The following is a 22,761-nucleotide window of genomic DNA, read 5'->3' on the forward strand; positions in this document are numbered from 1 at the left end:
ATATAGAGATGGTCCCTACCCAACAACGGGCTCACAGTCTAGAAGGGGGAGACAGACAACAAAACAAAACATGTGGACAGGTGTCAAGTCATCAGAATAAATAGAAGTAAAGCTAGATGCACATCATTAACAAAATAAATAGAATAGTAAATATGTACAAGTAAAATAGAGTAATAAATCTGTACAAAAATATACAGGTGCACTGGGGAAGGGAAGGAGGTCAGGCAGGGGGATGGGGAGGAGGAGAGGAAAAAAGGGGCTCAGTCTGGGAAGGCCTCCTGGAGGAGGTGAGCTCTCAGTAGGGCTCACTGAAATCAATCAGTTGTATTTATTGAGCGCTTACTGTGTGCAGAGCACTGTACTAAGCGCTTGGGAAGTACAAGTTGGCAACATATAGAGACAGTCCCTACCCAACAGTGGGCTCACAGTCTAAAATGACATTTCAGTAGTAAGAAATTGGAAGCACCGTCTCAGCCCCATATTTGGAGCTGTTATGGTGGTGGGGGCGGAGGTCTCTTGCTCCAGGATAACATTTTTGTGCTGATTTAAAAATAAAATAAAGACTTGGGCCAGGCTTTCTGAAGCATAGCTAAATGAGTATTAGGGCAGTGTCACTGCCTTTTCCATGTTTTCCAAAGACAAAGGATCTCAGTTTGCCCCCCAGTCATGACTTTCTAGACTGTGAGCCCACTGTTGGGTAGGGACCGTCTCTATATGTTGCCAACTTGGACTTTCCAAGGCTTAGTACAGTGCTCTGCACACAGTAAGCGCTCAATAAATACGATTGATTGATTGACTGTTGAATGTCTCCCTTCCCTTTTGAACGTGGGGCAGGCAGAAATGCCTGCTGGGGACACTGAGGCAGGGAGGGCCAGTGGCAGGCTGGGAACCGAGTGACGTCTAGTGGGAATTCTGCATGGCTGAGCTTGCATTACTTCACCTGTTTGGTTTCCCAAGCGATTGTTCTGGATGCCAAACCTTTGTTTCTAAAGTAATGATGGTGACCAAGAGACTCACGTTCGAAATATTTACTGATCTATCAGTGGTGATCACTGAACATTTACTGTGTGCAGAGCACTGTACTAAGAGAGTATACAATATGGAGAAGCAGCCTGGCTCCGTGGAAAGAGCACCGGCTTGGGAGTCAGAGTTCATGGGTTCTAATTCCCAGTCCACCACTTGTCAGCTGTGTGACTTTGAGCGAGTCATTTAACTTCTCTGGGCCTCAGTTACTTTGTCTGTAAAATGGAGATTAAGGCTGTGAGCCCCAAGAGGGACAACCTGATGACCTTGTTTCTATCCCTTGTTGCCGACTTGTGCTTCCCAAGCGCTTAGTACAGTGCTCTGCACACAGTAAACGCTCAATAAATATGATTGATGATTGATTTAGCTTCTGTGGGCCTCTGTTACTTCTTCTGTAAAATGGAGATTAAGGCTGTGAGCCCCAAGAGGGACAACCTGATGGCCTTGTTTCTATCCCTTGTTGCCGACTTGTGCTTCCCAAGCACTTAGTACAGTGCTCTGCACACAGTAAGCGCTCAATAAATACGATTGACTGACTGATTGATTGATTATCCCAGCACTTAGAACAGTGCTTGGCGCATTAGTAAGCACTTAACAAGTACCATTGTTGTTATTATGATAGTGTCGGTAGACCCGATACCTCTCTACAAGGAGCATACAGTGTTGAGGGGGAGGCAGACATTAAAATCAGTTACAGGAGGATATGTTCTTAAGGGCCCCTGGAATGGAGTGACTAGTTGCCTCATTTGGAAAATCAATCGTATTTTAATATATATATATATATATATATATATATATATATATATATATTTTTTTTTTTTTTTTTTTTATATATATATATAAAATGGGGTTTGAGACTCTGCGCCACACGTGGGACAAGGGACTGTGTCCAACCCGATTTGCTTGTATCCACCCCAGTACAGTTCCTGGCACAAAGCAAGTGCTTAACAAATAACATTATTATTATCAGAGCATTTAAGGGGTACACACCCAAGGGCATAGGCAATGTAGAAGGGAGGGCTTAGACAAGGAAATGAGGGCTTGGTCAGATTGTAATTGCCCTTGGCAAGTTAAGAAGTGATGTATCTCCATCTTTCTCTAAGGTATTAAATACTAAATTTAAAATTATTGCTCTAAATTATTTACTAGTGCTAAATGAACTAATACAGAAACAGTTCTTGGTACATTACCTTCGTTGCTTGGATAAAATAGCTGCACTGACAATTCCTAAAATATCTGTGTGATCCTCCTTTCCCTCATAGAACAGAGACAGTCCTACTCAGAATCAGAATGCAAAGGCATCAGTATCTAAAGTGAAGAGTACAAGTGTTAAATGTGATACCATACAGTATTTTGAAAGAAAAATTAAATCCGTTGTTTTTGTGGGGAGTGTGTAGCACAGATCATCATGGCCTAATGAACAGAGCATTCATTCGTACATTCAATTGTATTTATTGATCACTTACTGTGAGCAGAGCACTGTACTAAGCGCTTGGAAAGTACAATTCAGCAGCAAATAGAGACAATCCCCACCCAACAACGAGCTCACAGCCTAGAAAGCGGGGAAGCAGACAACAGAACAAAACTAGTAAACAGGCATCAATATAAATATGTAGAATTATAGATATATACACATCATTAATAAAATAAATAGAATAATAAATACGTACATATGTACACAAGGGCTGTGGGGCAGGGAGGGGGTAGAGCTGAGGGAGAGCGTCCGGGCGATGGGAAGGGGAGGAGGAGCAGAGGAAAAGGGGGACTCAGTCTGGAAAGGCCTCTTGGTGCCTCAGTTATCTCATCTGTAAAATGGGGATTAAGACTGTGAGCCCCCAGTGGGACAACCTGATCGCTTTGTAATCTCCCCAGCGTTTAGAACAGTGCTCTGCACATAGTGAGCGCTTAATAAATGCCATCATTATTATTATTATTATTATTGGAGGAGGTGAGCTTTCAGTAGGGCTTTGAAGGGGGGAAGTATGCTAGTTTGGCGGATGTGGGGAGGGAGGGCATTCCAGGCCAGAGGTAAGACGTGAGCCAGGGGAGAGGAGAGAACGAAGCACAGTGAGGAGGTTAGTGGCAGAGGAGCGGAGGGTGCGGGCCGGGCTGTAGAAGGAGAGAAGGGAGGTGAGGTAGACGGGGGCAAGGGGATGGTAGACGGCACTACCACTTAGAACAGTGCTTTGCACATAGTAAGCGCTTAATAAATGCCATCATCATCATCACTACCATCCCCTCTTCATCCCCACCGTCTTACCTCCTTCCCTTCCCCACAGCACCTGTATATATGTATATATGTTTGTACATATTTATTACTCTATTTATTTTACTTGTACATGTCCTATTTATTTTATTTTGTTAATATGTTTGGTTTTGCTCTCTGTCTCCCCCTTCTAGACTGTGAGCCCACTGTTGGGTAGGGACCGTCTCTATATGTTGCCAACTTGGACTTCCCAAGCGCTTAGTACGGTGCTCTGCACACAGTAAGCGCTCAATAAATACGATTGATTGATTGATTGATTGATCCTTCTCGTCTCACAAGCCCGCAACCTTGGTGTCATCCTTGACTCTGGTCTCTCATTCACCTCACCCATCCAGTCCGTCACCAAAATCTGCCAGTCTCACCTCCACAGCATCACGAAGATCCACCCTTTCTTCTCCATCCAAATTGCTACCTTGCTGATTCAATCTCTCATCCTATCCCGACTGGATTACTGCATCCGCCTCCTCTCCGATCTCCCATCCTCCTGTCTCTCCCTGCTTCAGTCTATACTTCACTCTGCTGCCCAGACCATCTTTGTACAGAAACGCTTTGGGCATGTCACTCCCCTCTTCAAAAATCTCCGGTGGTTGCCTGTCAACCAAGCATCATCAAGCAAAAACTCCTCACTCTTGGCTTTGAGGCTGTCCATCACCTCACCCCCTCCTACCTCACCTCCTTTCTTTCCTCCTGCAGCCCAGCCCGCACCCTCTGCTCCTTTGCCGCTAAACTCCTCACTGGGCCTCGTTCTCACCCGTCCCGCCGTCGACCCCTGGCCCACGTCCTTCCCCTGGCCCGGAATGCCCTCCCTCCGCCCATCCGCCAAACTAGCTCTCTTCCTCCCTTCAAAGCCCTACTGAGAGCTCACCTCCTCCAGGAGAGCCTCCCTGACTGAGCCCCCTTTTTCCTCTCCTCCTCCCCATCCCCCCCCCGCCCTGCCTCTTTCCCCTCCCCACAACACCTGTATGTATTTGTACAGATTTATTACTCTATTGATTTTACTTAGACATATTTACTATTCTATTTATTTTGTTAATGATGTGCATATAGCTATAATTCTATTTATTCTGACGATTTTGACGCCTGTCTACATGCTTTGTTTTGTTGTCTGTCTCCCCCTTCTAGGCTGTGAGCCCGTTGTTGGGTAGGGACCGTCTCTATATGTTGCCGACTTGTACTTCCCAAGTGCTTAGTACAGTGCTCTGCACACAGTAAGCGCTCAATAAATACGTTTGAATGAATAAACGAATGAGAGCTTTGAAGCCAATAGTGAGGAGTTTTTGCTTGATACAAAGGTTGATAGGCACAGGCTTGGGAGTCAGAAGACCTGGATTCTAATCCTGGCCTTGTCACTTGGCGGCTCGGTGACCTTGGGCAAGTCACTTAAAGTGTCTGTGCTTCAGTTTCCTCATCCAAAAATGGGAATTCAATATCTTTCTCTCTCTTACATAGATCGTGAACTGTCTGCCTCAGGGCTTAGCACAGTGCATGGCATATAGTAAGTGCCTAACAAAAACCAGAGGTATTATTAAATAAACAGATAGGGTTGCAGGCCCATGATATTCAGGGAGAGCCCTGTGACTATTAAGACCCTGGACAGAACCTTAACCATCCCCTTTTCCCTATCTTACCACTGTCGTGGTCACTTTCCAAGCGCTTAGTACAGTGCTCTGCACACAGTAAGCGCTCAATAAGTACAATTGAATGAATGATAGGAATGTGGAGAAACATGTAACGTAAGGGTGGAGGTGTCATGCCTTTGTTCGGGTGACAGAGTTTGGCCCCAGGACAGTTTGAACCTGTTTCCACCCCAAAGCCTTTAGAATCCACAAAGTAGAATTTCTGTCACCTACAAAAGATGGGAGGAACTCATTCATTGTTATTACAAGTACATTTTTCTGGGCATTAATAAATAGTAGATGGAAATAAAGATCAATCGTGATCTTGAGGAAGATAGACAAGATTGGGCACCACGAGCAAGGTGGCTGTAGAGGAGGGAAGTTTGTGGGCTGAAAATAATAATAATAATTATGGTATTCAACTCTTAGTATGTGTCAGGCACTGTTCTAAGCACTGGGGTAGATACAAGATAATAATAATAGTGATGGCATTTATTAAGCGTTTTCTATGTGCAAAGCACTGTTCTAATCGCTGTGGGAGTACAAGGAAATCAGGTTGTCCCAAGGGGGGCTCACAGGCTTCATCCTCATTTTACAGATGAGGGAACTGAGGCCCGGAGAAGTGAAGTGACTTGCCCAAAGTCACACAGCTGACAATTGGCGGAGCCGGGATTTGAACCCATGACCTCTGACTCCAAAGCCCGGGCTCTTTCCACTGAGCCATGCTGCTGCTCAATTGGACTGGATGCAGTTCCTGTCCCACACCGGACTCCCAGTCTTAACCCCCATTTCCCAGATGAGGGAATTGAGGCACAGAGAAGTTAAGTAACTTGCCTAAGGTGACACAGCAGACAAGTGGCAGATACCAGGTTTAGAACCCATGACCCTGCAGCCCAGGCCCGCGCTAATCCATGAGGTTGGCGGTATTGAGGTGAATATAAAAGTGGGAAAGTTCTGGAGAAGATGGGATTTCAGAAGGGCTTTGAAGACTGGGGGAGCCGTGGTCCGTCAGCTGGGAAGGGAAAAGGAGGGCAAGGGCAGTTTGGCAGTAGAAGAGGTGAGAATGAGATCCAGTGAGTAGGTTAGCTTGAGAGGGACAAAAAGTGCAAGCTTTATCATCAACCATCATCATCAATCGTATTTATTGAGCGCTTACTATGTGCAGAGCACTGTACTAAGCGCTTGGGAAGTACAAATTGGCAACATATAACATATAACATAAGCTTTAATGGGAGAAGAGCGTATAAGTAGGAGAGGGAACTAAACAAGTGCTCGAAAGCCGGTACAAGTTTCTTCTCCTCCCCACCATGCCTCATTCTGCTCATTCCTTTCCTCCAGTCACATTGGAAGAGTCCGTGCTCAAGTCAGCCAAATGCCTAATCAATCAATTGTATTTATTGAGCGCTTACTGTGTGCAGAGCACTGGACTAAGCGCTTGGGAAGTACAAGTTGGCAACATATAGAGACAGTCTGTACCCAACAGTGGGCTCACAGTCTAAAAGTAACAATGAACATTCAGAAAACAAAGGTTTGGGGTTAAGTAGGGATGTACTCTACTAGTATTAAAAAGGAGACCTTTCTAATGGAGAGAATAATATTCTTCAGGTTCGGGGTAAAATTTTCGAGTGTTTTGATATACTGAATATAAATGAGTCCAGAAATAAGTATTTCAAGGGACCGTGAAATGACGGTTTGTTTTGCAGAGTAACAGGATAGCTAGAGACAATGAGTTACGAGAAAACGATAAAGAGCAGCTCCGGGCAATTTGTACAAGAGATCCCCTTTCTGAAATCACTGAGCAAGAAAAGGACTTCCTTTGGAGCCACAGGTAAGCATTAATTGACAAGCGCTTTTCTCGGATCTAAAATATATTTTAACTTGTGGATTGAGTAGTGACGTATTTTACTGAAAATCCTTTATTCAATCTTAATTTCACTGCCACCTAAAAATTACACACTAGGAGAAGTCACTGCTGAGTTTCATTTTTGTAGTTGTCTTTCCAAAAGGTCACCTTTCGTGGTTGGGATAAATTTGTCTAGCATTACAGTACTATTCAGAAGCTGCCCTTGGCTTTTCCGCCCTACTTCTTGATTGCCTTGGATAATCTCTTTGAGGTAAAATCAAGGAGGTCAGTTTTGCTACTTGTTGGAAGTTCTGGAAAAGATTTAGGGGAGATAAATTTTGAAACCGTTAGCTGGAAAGAGATCTGTTAACCAAATGTGAATTTCATGTATCTGTGTTCTTAGTATCCCCTATCAGAAGGGATAATTTAACTTAAAGCAATATGATTAGTGGATAAGACCAATGAGCCATCCCCAGCCCATTACTCTGCCTCCAACAGTGGTGAAAGGATACTTGAAAGGCCTTATACTGTTGCCTGTCTTAACCTTCTATTCTAAATCTTAGGTATGTCCTCAATTTTCTCTCCCTCTGTTTCTTTCCCCCTACCCTTTCTCTTTCTGATAACCTTTGTGGGCCATTAATTCATCCAAACCCTTCTTGAAAATGCTAATATTTGGGGCCTGTCAATCTTACTGTGTAATGAGTCCCATATGCTTATCCTATGTTTTGAATGTGTTTCCTTTTATTTATTTTAAAGCAATAAATTAATGGTATTTATTGAGCAGTTACTATGTGCCCAGCACTGTACTAAGAGCTTGGGATAATATAATACAGTATAGCAGAGTTGGTTGATATGTTCCCTGCCCACAAGAAGTTTACCATCTATTACCTAGCCTCTTGCATTCAAACTGCAATGGTGTTCCCTTACTTTGCTGAGCAGTGAGTCTAGGTTAGCCCTGCCCACATCCATCATGCTTTAGTAAATTTAATTATGTTTCCTCCCTGCCTACATCTTTCTAGAGTAAAGACTTCTATTTTTTTCTATATATCCTTGTGTGGGAGCTTCTCTACCCCACCTTCACCATTCCCAGTCGTCTTTGTTGTCTTTTTCTATATCTTTTCCAGATAAATTTTTATGTTAAATTTCAGTTTTGGGCTAACGGTGATTTTATATGGTGGCAAAACTCTGCATTTTGTTTTTGGTCCCCAAGCAGATGAGGTCCCGCTTTCGATTGACTTTTTTAACTGCTGCTGCATATTAGACTGATGATTATTTTTAACACAGTCATCAGTAAGACCTTGATCTCTTTCCTTGGTCATGAATGATAGCCCATCATCATGTAGTTGTAATTTGGATTTTTTTTATGGTATTAAGTCAAAACTCACCCATGCTGGGCAGCAGCGGCAGGGGAGAGAGTCAAGGGCCTTCTACTCGAGTTTACTGCTCGGAAGGTGGCAATGGTAAACCACTTCCCTATTTTTTCCAAGAAAACTCTATGGATCCGCTACCAGAACGATTGCAGATGGAGAGTGGGGCATTCTGGAAGAGAAGTATCCATGGTGTCACTGTGGGTTGGAAACGACTCAACAGAATGAGACAAGACAAGATTAGTCTTAGTAAATGCCTGGCACTGTCCTAAGTGCTGGGGTAGATACAAACTGAACGGATTGGACACGGTCCCAGTCCCACACGGGGCTTTCACTCTTAATCCCCATTTTACAGGTCAGGTAACTGATCGTACTTCCTTAGGCACATTATTACCTTTCCTGTTGACACCGTAGCCCATCAGCTATTTTTCAGTCCACTCTTTCTGCGGTGCATTCCACGCTTGGGTGGTAAAATGTTACCATCTCAGTTTTTCAGAAGTGCTTAGTGTCAGCTGCACGCTTGGAGGTTGCACTGAACACCCGTCCTCCTTTCAGACCTTCTATGAAGGTGTTAAACAAATTTGCTCCTTGCTCAGTTCCCCGGTGGGCCCCACTATTTACATTTCTCCATTCCGAAAAATGACAGTATAATCCTCCCTACATTTCTTGGCAGTCCATAGCTGAATCACCCCTGGAACTCTTCTTGTATACAACAGTTTTCCAATATAGTGCTCATTGGTTATCATAGGTTATGCCCCAATACCAGGAATTTTTCCACTTTCCCTTCACATTCTTTCGGAGCTCTAGAGTAGCCGTAATCCTCTCCTGGTGATTTGTTCTGCCAACTGAAGCAGCGTGTTGTCACGATTTGATCAAATACCTCAGGCTTGTCTGCTACAAAAAAAAAATATTGGCATATGGGAGTCTCTATAACATTTTCCTTGGTAAAACGTGAAGTAAGGAATTAAGCCTCCTGGTTGTGTTTTTCATCAAGTTCATCCTTTACTTCATGATTATCAAATGGCCCAGTGGGGTCTGGGGTGAAATTTTACCATGGGATCTAAAATGGTGATTTGTTGTTGTATTTTTAACGGACTCGGGATTTCGGACAAGGAAATGTGTTTGATGTGAGGGTGATGAGCTTATGCTTTTATACATATTGAGCCTATAGTTTCTTATGTAGAAAATGAATTTTGAATGAAAGGAAGAAGGCAATTTAGGAATTTGAAGTGGGATGTGGTTTCCATGTTTAAGGGCATGCTTTTGTATATACACATAAATAATAGTGATATATTGTTATTTTATTTTAGTGTTTGTTGTATTTAATGCTGACAGCTCAAGTAAATTAAAATATTTTCTGTAAAATAGTCTTCCCATGGAATCTCTGACAGCGAATTTTAGAGCTAACTCCTTTGAATAACGTGCAATAAATTCAAAGTCTGTATTTGTTTTTTCACACAGACATTATTGTGTGACTACCCCAGAAATCCTACCAAAACTGCTTTTGTCTGTTAAATGGAATTCTAGAGACGAAGTAGCCCAGGTAACCAACCGTATGATCAAAAAATGCTTAACGGAGAATTAAATGCAATTGTCCCAGGTTGTTGGTAATCTCTTTTCTGGAACAGGTTGCATATGTAAGCCGTGGTTGACTTTAAAACTGGGTTTGCTGTTTGGAGTTAACTGTTGGGGATGAAAATACCTTTCTCTTTTTGAAAGCTGGTAAAATTTCGAACTTTCAAGTTTAACCACTTTATGTATAGCATGAGCTGCTGTCTAAATGATTTTCAATGTAGAACCAAATAGAGATGTCCCTGCTCTCTTAGCTGTTTAAATACTCATTTCTGTCTTCACCTAGATGTACTGCTTGGTAAAAGATTGGCCGCCGATCAAACCCGAACAGGCAATGGAACTTTTGGACTGTAACTATCCCGACCCGAGGGTCCGGGCCTTTGCAGTTCGTTGCCTGGAAAAATATCTGACTGATGACAAACTCTCTCAGTACCTCATTCAATTAGTCCAGGTATGCTAATGTCTTTTTTTGACTGCACCCCTGCCCCCCCCAAAAAAAAAAAAATTTTGCTTTCATTAAACTCTGTACCAAAATCCATTCGGACAAAATACCGAAACTCCTTAGTAATTGAATGTCTGTGGGAAACAAATGAGCTCTGTCCCTGATTCACATATAAAACAGGCATAATGAAAATGATGACGATAATTAAAAATTGGGGGTTTTAAGTGCATACTGTTTGCTAAGCACTGTACTAAGTCCTGGAGTAGGTGTAATGTCATCTGAACTGACACAGTCCCGGGCCCATGTAGATCTTACCAAGCAGGGAGCGAGAACACGTCTGGTTTTCCGCTGCCTAAAATGGGAGTCCAAATCGATTGCTAATGCACGTCAACACTGTGGTGCCTCCTAAAGCATCTCTTTGTAGCGGACTAGCAATTTATTGAGCACCCACTTAGTGTGGTGCACCGTACTAGATGCTTGTGAAGTAGAGCGCAGCAAAGTGACACATTCACTGTGCACAAGTAGCTGACACTACAACAGAGGAGACAGACAGAAAAAATGAGTGGTCAAAATAAATAAACGGAGCTGGCATGTCTACCCAAATGCTAGGGCGAGAGTGATCAAGTGATTTGGTTTTGTTCTCCGTCTCCCCCTTTTAGACTGTGAGCCCACTGTTGGGTAGGGACTGTCTCTATATGTTGCCAATTTGTACTTCCCAAGCGCTTAGTACAGTGCCCTGCACACAGTAAGCACTCAGTAAATGCGATTGATTGATTGATCAAAACATTGATCAGAGACAGCGGCAGAGACTCAGGTTTTTACAGCGTGGAAGGAGGCAATGGTAAACCACTTCTGTGTCTCTCCCAAGAAAACTCTGTGGACACACATATCAGAACGACTTTATTACAGAAGATGAGACGGCAAAAGGGATAAGACATATTTACTATTCTGTTTATTTTATTTTGTTAATATATTTTGTTTTGTTGTCTGTCTCCCCCGCTTCTGGACTGTGAGCCCGTTGTTGGGTAGGGACCGTCTCTGTATGTTGCCAACTTGTACTTCCCAAGCGTTTAGTACAGTGCTCTGCACACAGTAAGCGCTCAATAAATACGATTGAATGAATGAATGAATAAGACAGCTCAGGGTGCTGGAACGTGAATCAGGGAAAGCGTCTTGGAGGAGGAGCAATCCTAAGAGGGATTTGAATTTGGGGACAGTTGTGGTCTGGCCAGTGTGGTGGGGGAAGGCGGGAGTTCCAAGTTAAGGGAACATTCTGGGAAGGAGGATGAGACAACTGTTTCCATTCCTAAAACATTTCTTGACGTATTGAACAATGTAGAAAACTTGCTCTGACATGGTGGCGTTTGTTTATTACTAGGTTTTGAAATACGAGCAATATTTGGATAACTTGCTTGTGAGATTTTTACTTAAGAAGGCACTGACCAATCAAAGGATAGGACATTTTTTCTTTTGGCACTTAAAGTAAGTTGTACTTCTGTTTCAGACTTATTTTGCAGTTGGTTACAAGTATTGTGTGACCATTTAATAGTTATCAGTTGTGTTTTATTCAGCTTCATTTTTTATTGTCCATTAGCAATTTTATGCTGTTAAGGAAAGAATTTTGCTTTCTCTGTTTCACCCAAGAACTACTTTCTGCTAAGTAAAAGCACAAATGCCAAGATTTGAAATTGTGAGGTGAGGTTTCGAATACACTTAGAGATGTATATGGACCCCAGATCATCCCTGAAAGAGTATGTATTTTTTCTTTTAGAAAAATGCCACCTGTTGCTTGATTGCAGAAAACAATACAAGGCTTTCATAAATGTGAATTGTCATCTTTGATTATTAAGCACTCATATAAGCATTCACAGGAGGTTAAATACTTCTTAAATACTCAGTCTTCTACAATGTGAGCCCACGGTTGGGTAGGGACCATCTCTGTATGTTGCCAACTTGTACTTCCCAAGCGCTTAGTACAGTGCTCTGCGCACAGTAAGTGCTCAATAAATACGATTGATTAATTGATTGAAATGCTAACTAGTATGATATTTAGTAAATGGTTGTTATGGGCTAAGCACTGTGCTAGGCCTTGAGGTAGTTACAAATGTAATCAGATCAGACACAAACCCTATTCTACGTAGAGCTCATAATCTGAGAGCATATAAAGATAAAAATTGTGCCGCACCTGTTTTAATATGTTACTGTTATACCGTTATTTTAGGTCTGAAATGCATAATAAAACGGTCAGCCAGCGATTTGGTTTGCTTTTGGAGTCCTATTGCCGTGCATGTGGAATGTATCTAAAACACCTGAACAGGCAGGTGGAGGCTATGGAGAAATTGATTAACCTTACGGATATTCTCAAGCAAGAGAAGAAGGATGAAACTCAAAAGGTATTTTTACAATCTTCCTGAAATTAGTTATCACATGATTTATGTATTTATTCTTAACGGCATACCTGAGCTAGATCAGTGGTGGTATCTGTCTGTTTGAGAGAGGAAAGTGAGGACCCTTGGGTTAACCTGAGATCTATATCCAAAATGGACTTTGAGTCATTCACTGTCTCTTCTCACATCCTACTCTCCCTCTCTGAAAAAGCTTTCTGGGGAAATATTCAAATGATTTTAACACTGTGACATACTTTCGTGAAATACATTTTAACAAAGATCTCAGATGCCCATTCAACAGGGAGCAACAGCATTTATTGAGCGCCTCATTACTTGACTCCTTTGAGATGAGTTACAGGAGAAAAATCACGAGCCCAGTTTTATTAGTGAATAACTTAAGATTAGATGAAAGAAATTAACCAACAGTGATATAATGCAAGAGACGCTCTAGATTTGTGACTTGTGTACTGGCCCCCGGTTGCATATTGGTGGTTCTACCCTGCATAGTTTTATCATTAAAATGAGTAAAGAATTTAGAATAAAATGAGGACAGTATTCAGCAGCTTTGAAAAATATTCCTTTGTATTCACGTATATTTCCAAAATTTCCATTGCTGTTATTGATCCAAAAATGTATGCTCTTCAGGTGAAAGCTGTTATTAAAAAAAAAAAAAGGTGCAGATGAGTTTTGCCGTACCTGGGCTTTTCTAAGCTAATTGCATTTCATCGCGAAGCAGTTGCAGCATTTAGTTTAATGGTAGTGGTATTTGATGAGTGATAGAAGCACAAGACACAAGTTTCTTAAACTCTAATGATGGGGTAGATACAGAAATATACATTACGCATATCTACACAAGAGCTGAAGACGGGCGTAAATAAATGCAGTAGCGTAAGAGGGAGCTGGAAGGTTAATAACAGTCCAAATGGTGCCAGTCGGGGAAAGTTATTGGAGGATATAAACTTCTGGGAAGATGTCAAATCAGGAGGACTGGAGACGTACATATCTATTCTATTTATTTTATTTTGTTAGTATGTTTGGTTTTGTTCTCTGTCTCCCCCTTTTAGACTGTGAGCCCACTGTTGGGTAGGGACTGTCTCTATATGTTGCCAGCTTGTACTTCCCAAGCGCTTAGTACAGTGCTCTGCACACAGTAAGCGCTCAATAAATACGATTGATTGATTGATTGATTGACGTGAGCAAAGGATCGGGGGTGGATGAGACTAGAACGGACTACGGCCAAGAGGCGGGTAGACCTGGAAGGAGCAGCGTATGTTAGCCAGGGTGGGACCGGTGAGGAGAGCCATTAAGAAAGCTGGAGAGAGCCTTAAAGACAGTGGTTAGGAATCTTTTCTTGATGCAGAGGGTGATGGGCAACTATTACAGGGTTTTGCGATTAATCAGGCAGCACTGGACACCTCGAAATGTCCATTTCTCTTAAATACTTATAGGTGGAACTAAACATAGTTAACATACCGTGGAACTAACTGAATATGTAGTAATTACTAGAAATACGTGTCAGAGTGTGAACAGATTTATCTTTGACATTAATGTTGGATCTGCTTTTCAGACAATCCCACATGCCACCATTATGAAAAAAAACCTCCCTCAGCCCAGCTGCACCTTTCAGCCATCGCTAGAGCTTTTTCCTAACCTTCCTGATCAAACTCCTCAAACAGGTTTAAACCTGTTGCCTCCCCTTCCTCTCTTCCCACGCCCTCCGTGATGCTTTACAAGCCATCTTCCACCCTCTGTCCTGAAACTGCTCTCAATCTCTCATCCTGTCCCGACTGGATTACTGCATCAGCCTCCTCTCTGATCTCCCATCCTCCTGTCTCTCCCCACTTCAATCTATACTTCACACTGCCGCCCGGATCATCTCTGTGCAGAAACGCTCTGGGCACGTTACTCCCCTCCTCAAAAATCTCCAGTGGCTACCAATCAACCTACGCATCAGGCAGAAACTCCTCACCCTGGGCTTCAAGGCTGTCCATCCCCTCGCTCCTTCCTACCTCACCTCCCTTCTTTTCTTCTACAGCCCAGCCCGCACCCTCCGCTCCTCTGCCGCAAACCTCCTCACTGTGCCTCATTCTCGCCTGTCCCACTGTCGACCCCCAGCCCACGTCCTCCCCCTGGCCCGGAATGCCCTCCCTCTGCACATCCGCCAAGCTAGCTCTCTTCCTCCCTTCCAAGCCCTATAGAGAGCCCACCTCCTCCAGGAGGCCTTCCCAGACTGCGCCCCTTCCTTCCTCTCCCTCTCCTCCCCCTCCCCATCCCCCCCGCCTTACCTCCTTCCCCTCCCCACAGCACCTGTATATATGTATATATGTTTGTACATATTTATTACTCTGTTTTACTTGTATATATATACTATTCTATTTATTTTATTTTGTTAATACGTTTTGTTTTGTTGTCTGTCTCCCACTTCTAGACTGTGAGCCCACTGTTGGGTAGGGACCGTCTCTGTATGTTGCCAACTTGTACTTCCCAAGGGCTTAGTACAGTGCTCTGCACACAGTAAGTGCTCAATAAATACGATTGAATGAATGAATGAATGAATGAAGGTGACCGATGACTTTCTTTTCACCAAATATAACGCCCTGTATTCCATCCTAATCCTCCTTTACCTCTTGGCTGCCTTTCACGCTGTGGATTATCCCCTTCTGGCAGAAACCTTGGTTTCTCTGCCATCGTCCTCTCGCCTTCTCCCTCCAAACTCCTCTGCCCATTCTTTTGCCAGCTCTTCTGCGTCTGTGCCATATGTGTGAACTCTGGGTATCCCTCAAGGCTCACTTCTTGGTCCCCATGTATTCTCAATTGCACTCACTCCCTTGGAGAACTCATCCCCTCTTTGATTTCAAGACCCAGATCGACCTCACTGGCCTCATGGAAGCAGCATGGCCTAGTGGGTAGACCACGAGCCTGGGAGCCAGGTAGACCTGGGTTCTAATCTCGGCTCTGCCGCTGGCCTGCTCTGTGACCTAGGGCCAGTCACGTAACTTTTCCGTTCCTCAGCTTCCTCGATTACATTGTGGCCCTGTTCTCCTTCCTACTTTGACCGTGAGTCCCATGTAAGACAGGGTTTGTATTTAGCCTGGTTAACTTTTATCCACCCCAGCGCTTAGAACAGTGCTTGATGCCTAGAAAGCATTTACCAAATACCATAAAAAACGCTATCAACTCCTGCCTTGAGGACATCTGGATGTCTGGCCAGGACCTCAAGCCCAACGTGTCCAAAACTCAATTCCTCAACTTGCCTCTACACTGTAAGCTTCTTGAGGGCAGGGATTGTGTCTACCAACTCTTTGGTACTGTACTCTCCCAAGCACTTAGAACAGCGCTGTGCATACAGTGAGTTCTCAACTGACTGATTCCCTCCTTAATCCTCGTTCTCTCCCTAACTTTTCCATCCTGGTTGATACCACCACCCCCATCCTCCCTGTCACTCAAGCCTGCAGTCTTAGCACTTTCCCTGGGAAGAAGCCTTCCTGGACTAAGCCCCCATTGCCATGCTTACTCTCCCCTCCACAACACCTACGCTTTTGGATCTGTACCCTTTAAGCACCTGACATTCATCCCACCCTCAGTCTTACAACATTCACGTACATATCTGTAATTTATTTTAACATCTGTCTCCTCCACTGGACTGTAAGCTCTTTGTGGGCAGGGAACGTGGCAATCAACTCGGAATTGTACTCTCCCATGTACTTAATAATAGAGTGCTCTGCACACAGTAAGCACTAAATAAATAAAATGATCCCCGACTCTTCTCTCTCTGTCTCTCTCTGTCTCTCCCCCTCTCTCTCTCTCATTCAAGCTCCACATTAGTGAAGCACCAAATCCTGTCACATCTTTCCTCACAACAACTTCTTCCAAAGCCGGCCCTTTCTCTCCATGAAACCATCACCACGTTGGTCGAAGCACTTGTCATAGCCCACCTGGACTACTGTATCATAACTTGTACTTCCCAAGCGCTTAGTACAGTGCTCTGCACACAGTAAGCACTCAATAAATACGATTGAATGAATGAATAAATCCTTTTCACTGAACTTCCTGCCAGATCCTGGAATTTCTTTCCTCACAACAACTTCTTCCAAAGCCGGCCCTTCCTCTCCCTGAAACTGTCACCCTGCTGGTCCAAGCACTTGTCATAGCCCACCTGGACAACTGCATCATCCTTCTCACTGATCTTCCTGCCTCCAGTTTCTCCCTTCTCTTAATCCTACTCCATTGGGCTGCCTGGATCACTTTTCTAATTCTCTTCATTCCTCCAAAATCACCAGTGGCTGCCTAGTCCTCTCCGCCGCAAACAGAACCTTGGAGAGACACCCAAACAATTCTGGTCCCTCGCTACTTAACCCCACTTCTCTCCCACTCCACCCCAGCACACATGTTTCTCTCCTCTCCAGCCAACGGACATACCATGCCTCGTTCTTGTCTCACCATCAACCTCTTGACCATGCCCTTTACTCTAGCAGACCACTTCTCTCCCTAACCTGGCCTTCTGGAAAGAGCATAGGCCCGGGAGTCAGAGAACCTGGGTTCTAATCCTACTCTATCCTAATCCTCCTTGACCTCTCAGCTCCCTTGGACGCTGTGGACCACCCCCTTCTCCTCAACACGCTATCCAACCTTGGCTTCACAGACTCCATCCTCTCCTGGTTCTCCTCATCTCTCCGGCCATTCATTCTCAGTCTCTTTTGCGGGCTTCTCCTCCCCCTCCAATCCCCTTACTGTAAGTGCTTAGTTCCCTTCAGTTCTCGATCTACACTCACTCCCTTGGTGACCTCATTTGCTCCCACAGCTTCAACTATCATCTCTATGCTGATGACACCCAAATCTACATCTCTGCCCCTGCTCTCTCTCCCTCCCTTCAGGCTTGTGTCTCCTCCTGCCTTCAGGACATCTCCATCTGGGTGTCTGCCCGCCATCTAACACTCAATATGACCAAGACTGAACTCCTTCTCTTCCCTTCCAAACCCTGCCCTCTCCCTGACTTTCCCATAACTGTAGACGGCACTACCATCCTTCCCATCTCGCAAGCCCGCAACCTTGGTGTCATCCTCGACTCTGCTCTCTCGTTCACCCCTCATATCCAATCCGTCACCAAAACCTGCCGGTCTCACCTCCGCAACATTGCCAAGATCTGCCCTTTCCTCTCCATCCAAACCGCTACCCTGCTGTTTCAGCACATCCTGCCCCGACTGGATTACTGCATTAGCCTCCTTTCTGATCTCCCATCTTCCTGTCTCTCCCCACTTCGGCCTATACGTCACACTGCTGCCCGGGTCATCTTTGTGCAGAAACGCCCTGGGCATGTTACTCCCCTCCTCAAAAATCTCCAGTGGCTACCAGTCAACATACACATCAGGCAAAAACTCCTCACTCTCGGTTTCAAGGCTGTCCATCACCTTGCCCCCTCCTACCTCACCTCCCTTTTTTACTTCTCCAGCCCAGCCTGCACCCTCTGCTCCTCTGCTGCTAACCACCTCACTGTGCCTCGTTCTCACCTGTTCTGCCATCGATCCCTGGCCCACGTCCTCCCCCCGGCCCGGAATGCCCTCCCTCGGCACATCTGCCAAGCTAGCTCCCTTCTTCCCTTCAAAGCCCTAATGAGAGCTCACCTCCTCCAGGAAGCCTTCTCAGACTGAGCCCCCTCTTTCCTCTCCCGCTCCCCATCCCCCCCGCCCTACCTCCTTCCCCTCCCCACAGCACCTGTATATATGTCTGTGCAGATTTATTACTCTATTTATTTTACTTGTACATATTTACTATTCTATTTATTTTGTTAATGATGTGCATCGAGATTTATCTCTATTTATTCTGATGACTTGACACTTGTCCACATGTTTTGTTTTGTTGTGTCTCCCCCTTCTAGACTGTGAGCCTGTTGTTGGGTAGGGACCGTCTCTATATGTTGCCAACTTGTACTTCGCAAGTGCTTAGTACAGTGCTCTGCACACAGTAAGCGCTCAATAAATACGATTGAATGAATCCCGACCCTGCCACTTGTATGGCCGTGGGCAAGTTACTTAGCTGTCCTTTGCCTCATTTTCCTCTTCTGTAAAATGGGGATTCAGTGCCTGTTCTCCCTCTTCTTAAACCGTAAACTAAGTTACGGGGACTGACTCCAATCTGATTATCTTATATTCCAAACACTTAGTACAGTGCTGTGCACACAGTAAGCGCTCAGTAAATACGATTGAATGAATAGGTAACTCAGCGCTTAGTACAGTGCTTTACACATGGTAAGCGCTAATAAATGCTATTATTATTGTTCAAAGACCTGCTATAGGCCCAACTTTTTTTTTTCCGGTACCTTGTTAAACGTTTATTATGTATCAGGCATTCTAATAAGCACTGGGGTAGACATAACGTTGTCAAGGTGGACACAGTCTCTGTTCCGCATGGGGCTCACAGTCATAATTTCCATTTTGCAGGTGAGGTAACTGAGGCACAGAGGAAATGAAGTGACTTGCCCAAGGTCAGGCAGGAGAGAAGTGGTAGAGCCGGGATGAGAACCCTGTCCTTCTGACTCCCGGGCACAGCCTCTCTCCACTAGGCCATGATGCTCCGTCCATGATAAATCCCATATAGCCCAGCCCTTCCTTTCCCCCCACCTCCATATGAGCATTTCCACCTCACCAAGCCACTTAATTACTCCTCTCCCTCCCTGTAGCAGTAACATGCATGTCTTTAAGCTCTGTTGCTTTCCCCTTCCTGTAATTTACTTTAATGTTGATACCCCCCACTAGATTGTAAGATCATTGAGAGAAGGGATCGTGCCTACCAATTTTGTCGGGCTCTCCCGTGCACTTAATACAGTGATCTTCACCGAGTAAGCCCTCAGTAAATGCTATTGATCAATCATCTCTCAATAAAAGGTCCCCTCTTCTCAAGTCGCTTTTTTAAATTCAAATAAAACTGTTCACCAGGTGCAGATGAAGTTCCTAGTTGAACAGATGAGACGGCCCGATTTCATGGATGCTTTACAAGGCTTTATCTCTCCTCTTAACCCTGCCCACCAGCTGGGAAATCTCAGGTAGGTTTCCCGAACTGGGCCTCCTGTCCGGTTGAAGCCTTCTTCGGAAATGTTTGCAGTTAGTGGAGAGCTTTGATATTTTTCTGACCAGACAGAAGCCCCTCAAAAGAGTAGATACATGCAGGCCCGGACTTGAGGAAACCTGTGAGGTTTCCAGCCTTTTGGGGGGTCAGTATTTGTGCTGTCAGAAAACAGCACTCAGCTTCTAAATCACTATTTCTAGCCCGAAAATAGCATATTTCTGGAGAATTTCAGAGGAAAGTTTGAAAATGCAGATGGCTGAAATCTTGCTGTCTTCCTTTACCATATGCCTTAGAAAAGAAGCCTATCAACAAGAGGGATAAATTAGTAAAGATGGTTAATGTGCAAACTGCGTCTCTCCGAGAGGTCAGTTAACTTTCCTGGTGATTATCTTTTCTTTTTTTAAAAGGCTCGAGGAGTGTCGGATTATGTCATCTGCAAAACGGCCACTGTGGTTAAATTGGGAGAACCCAGACATCATGTCAGAGTTGTTGTTTCAGAATAACGAGATCATCTTTAAAAATGGGGATGGTAAGGAAAAATATGAAGTGGTTCATAAACAATGCCCAGAGCAAACACTCTCTCAAAAACTGTTTTCAGGATGACACCGATGAACACACAAAAATGTGAATGAGTCCTTAACTCTCATCAGAAAGGCTAAGACTGGAACGTGTATTTCTGCCAGCATAACTTCATACTGCCTGCAACTTTTGGATCCGTTTTGGTTTTCTCTGACAGTTTAATTCTGATCAATTTTGACAGTGACAGACATTTTCATGGGATTTATTTATGAAAACCTGTTCATACTGTGTCCAACCCGATTGTCTCTTGTCTACCCCAGCGCTTAGCTTGGTGCCTGGCGTGTAGTGCTCAATAAATACCATTTAAAAGAAAAATTTCAAGTGTTCATCATCAGGGACGTCTATCAAAATATTTTTTATTTAACGCATTCTGAATTATAGACCAATTATCCTAGGTCACGTTAATGATATGATTGTTACAGTCTTAAAACAATATAACAGAAGATAAATCGTGTTTTGGAAATATTTTCCGGGGAAAATGAAGTTTTATTTATTGAGTTCTGTGTAGATGACATGGAATAATTTATTCAATTTGTGTGTTTCAGATTTACGTCAGGATATGTTGACACTTCAGATCATTCGAATTATGGAAAACATCTGGCAAAACCAGGGTCTTGACCTCCGGTAAGCGGCTATAAAAAGACTAAACAATAACGTGGCCAAGCCAGAACAGGCTTCTCAGGAAATACTAAATACTCTGAAAGCATCTGGGAAAGTAACCTGCCAGACCAAAATAGCACTTGATTTTCAAAGATTACTCTGTGCTTTGCCATGGTTAGTTAAACCCAACAGTATCATTTCGCATGCAGGGCCTGTCTCTGTAAGATTTTCCAGGTAACCCCAGCCTAGATGGATGAGTGGGTCGGTGGTGGAGGAGAACTCAAAGAGCACAAGCTTTTCTTTTTTCCGTACAAACTATAAGGAGTTTGTAGCCCGTAAAGGCAGCAAAAGGTTCATTTTCTCCCAACATCTCCCTAGCCATTCATGTGGCCTGGCACGGTTTCCCCGGGACATCCATCAGCCAGCCATGATTTGCCTGTTGGCATTTTACTCTTTTTGAGCAAGTGCGGCATAACTCCTTCCTAATCCCTACTCATACATAGCTCTAGTCAGATCCTTCACGGGTATTTATTGAGCACTTTCTTTGTGCAGAGCGCTGTATTCTGCACTTGGGAGAGAACAGTACAACAGAGTTCATAGACACGCTCCCCATCCACAAGGTGATTCCTCATTCTAACCATTCCCTCTTTTCCTGGGCTCGCTCTCCCTTCCGCATCATCTGTGTACTTGGGTCTGTGATCTTTGGACATTTGCTATTTGCCCCAACCCCATAGCGCTTATGTAGGTATCTTTAAATTATATATTATAAATTGCTATTTGCCCCAACCCCGTAGCGCTTATGTAGGTATCTTTAAGTTGCATATTATAAATTGCTATTTGCCCCAACCCCATAGCGCTTATGTAGGTATCTTTAAATTATATATTATAAATCATTTACGTATATTAATGTCAGCCTCCCCCTTTCTACTGTAAGCTCGTTATGGGCCGAGAACGTGTCCTCTAATTCTGTTGTGTTGTACTCTTTTTTATGGTGTTTGTTGCTAATAATAATAGTGGTATTTAAGTGCTTACTATGTGCCAGGCATTGTACTAAGCGCTGGGGTGGACACATGTTAAGCACTTACTATGTGCCAGACGCTGGGGTAGATAGAAACGAATCAGGTTAGACCCAGTCCATGTCCCACGTGGGGTTCACCGCTTTAGTCCTCGTTTTACAGATGAGGTAACTGAGGCACAGAGAAGTTAAGTGGCTTGCCCTTAGTCACACAGCAGACAAGTAGCAGATCTGGGATTAGAACCCAAGGCCTGTGTTCTAGCCACTAGGCTACATCTTCCAAGCTCTTAGTCCAGTGCTGTGCACACACATAGTAAACGCTCAGTACATATATTGATTGATTGTATTTCTCTTCTCCCGCCAACCAAATCCCACCATAGCACCTTAACAAACCCGCAGCAACAGAACGCAGATTCCTGCCGTTTTTTCTCTTAGCTTCAGTTTCTCGGCACAGACCCTAGGCTGAAAATACATCTCACGTCCAGCAACTAATTACACGTAGCTGTCTCTACCCCCATCCCAGTGTCCTGCCTCAGGAGTGTTCTCTACTGCACCCCCCAGCTCCTAACCACAGAAGGAATGAGCGACTTGGCACCAACACTGACGGCCGCGATGCCTAATGGAGAGAGCACGGTCCTGGCAGTTAGTGGTCCTGGGTTCTAATTCCGGCTCTGCCACTTGCTTGCTATCAATCAATCAATCAATCATACTTATTGAGCGCTTACTGTGTGCAGAGCACTGTACTAAGCGCTTGGGAAGTACAAGTTGGCAACATATAGAGACAGTCCCTACCCAACAGCGGGCTCACAGTCGAGAAATTTCCCACAGGGAAATGATAGCGAGCTGGGGCCCGGCTTCATCTGGAATGTCCACACCTCTCCCGGTGACCTCTGGCACGTAGATCCCAGGCCTGGGGTCTAATCCCGGCTCCACCTCTTGCCTGCTGGGTGACCTTGGGCAAGTCACTTCAATTCTCTGGGCCTCGTCTG

The 22,761-nt window shown here is 44.2% G+C and overlaps 1 protein-coding gene across 2 annotated transcripts in view; it reads left to right on the forward strand.

Moving 5' to 3' along the window:
* The window catches only part of PIK3CA (phosphatidylinositol-4,5-bisphosphate 3-kinase catalytic subunit alpha), a 53,346-nt gene that overhangs the window by 18,657 nt on the left and 11,928 nt on the right, over positions 1–22,761 (forward strand). For both annotated transcript variants that reach the window (XM_038772946.1, XM_038773034.1), the window contains 8 exons: positions 6,609–6,733; positions 9,577–9,658; positions 9,974–10,138; positions 11,508–11,611; positions 12,351–12,522; positions 19,449–19,555; positions 19,986–20,107; positions 20,703–20,781. In XM_038772946.1, the coding sequence (XP_038628874.1) occupies positions 6,609–6,733; positions 9,577–9,658; positions 9,974–10,138; positions 11,508–11,611; positions 12,351–12,522; positions 19,449–19,555; positions 19,986–20,107; positions 20,703–20,781 (956 nt within the window). The remainder of the gene's footprint in view (positions 1–6,608; positions 6,734–9,576; positions 9,659–9,973; positions 10,139–11,507; positions 11,612–12,350; positions 12,523–19,448; positions 19,556–19,985; positions 20,108–20,702; positions 20,782–22,761) is intronic.

The sequence above is a fragment of the Tachyglossus aculeatus genome, chromosome 1 (assembly GCF_015852505.1).
Source record: "Tachyglossus aculeatus isolate mTacAcu1 chromosome 1, mTacAcu1.pri, whole genome shotgun sequence".
NCBI lineage: Eukaryota > Metazoa > Chordata > Mammalia > Monotremata > Tachyglossidae > Tachyglossus > Tachyglossus aculeatus.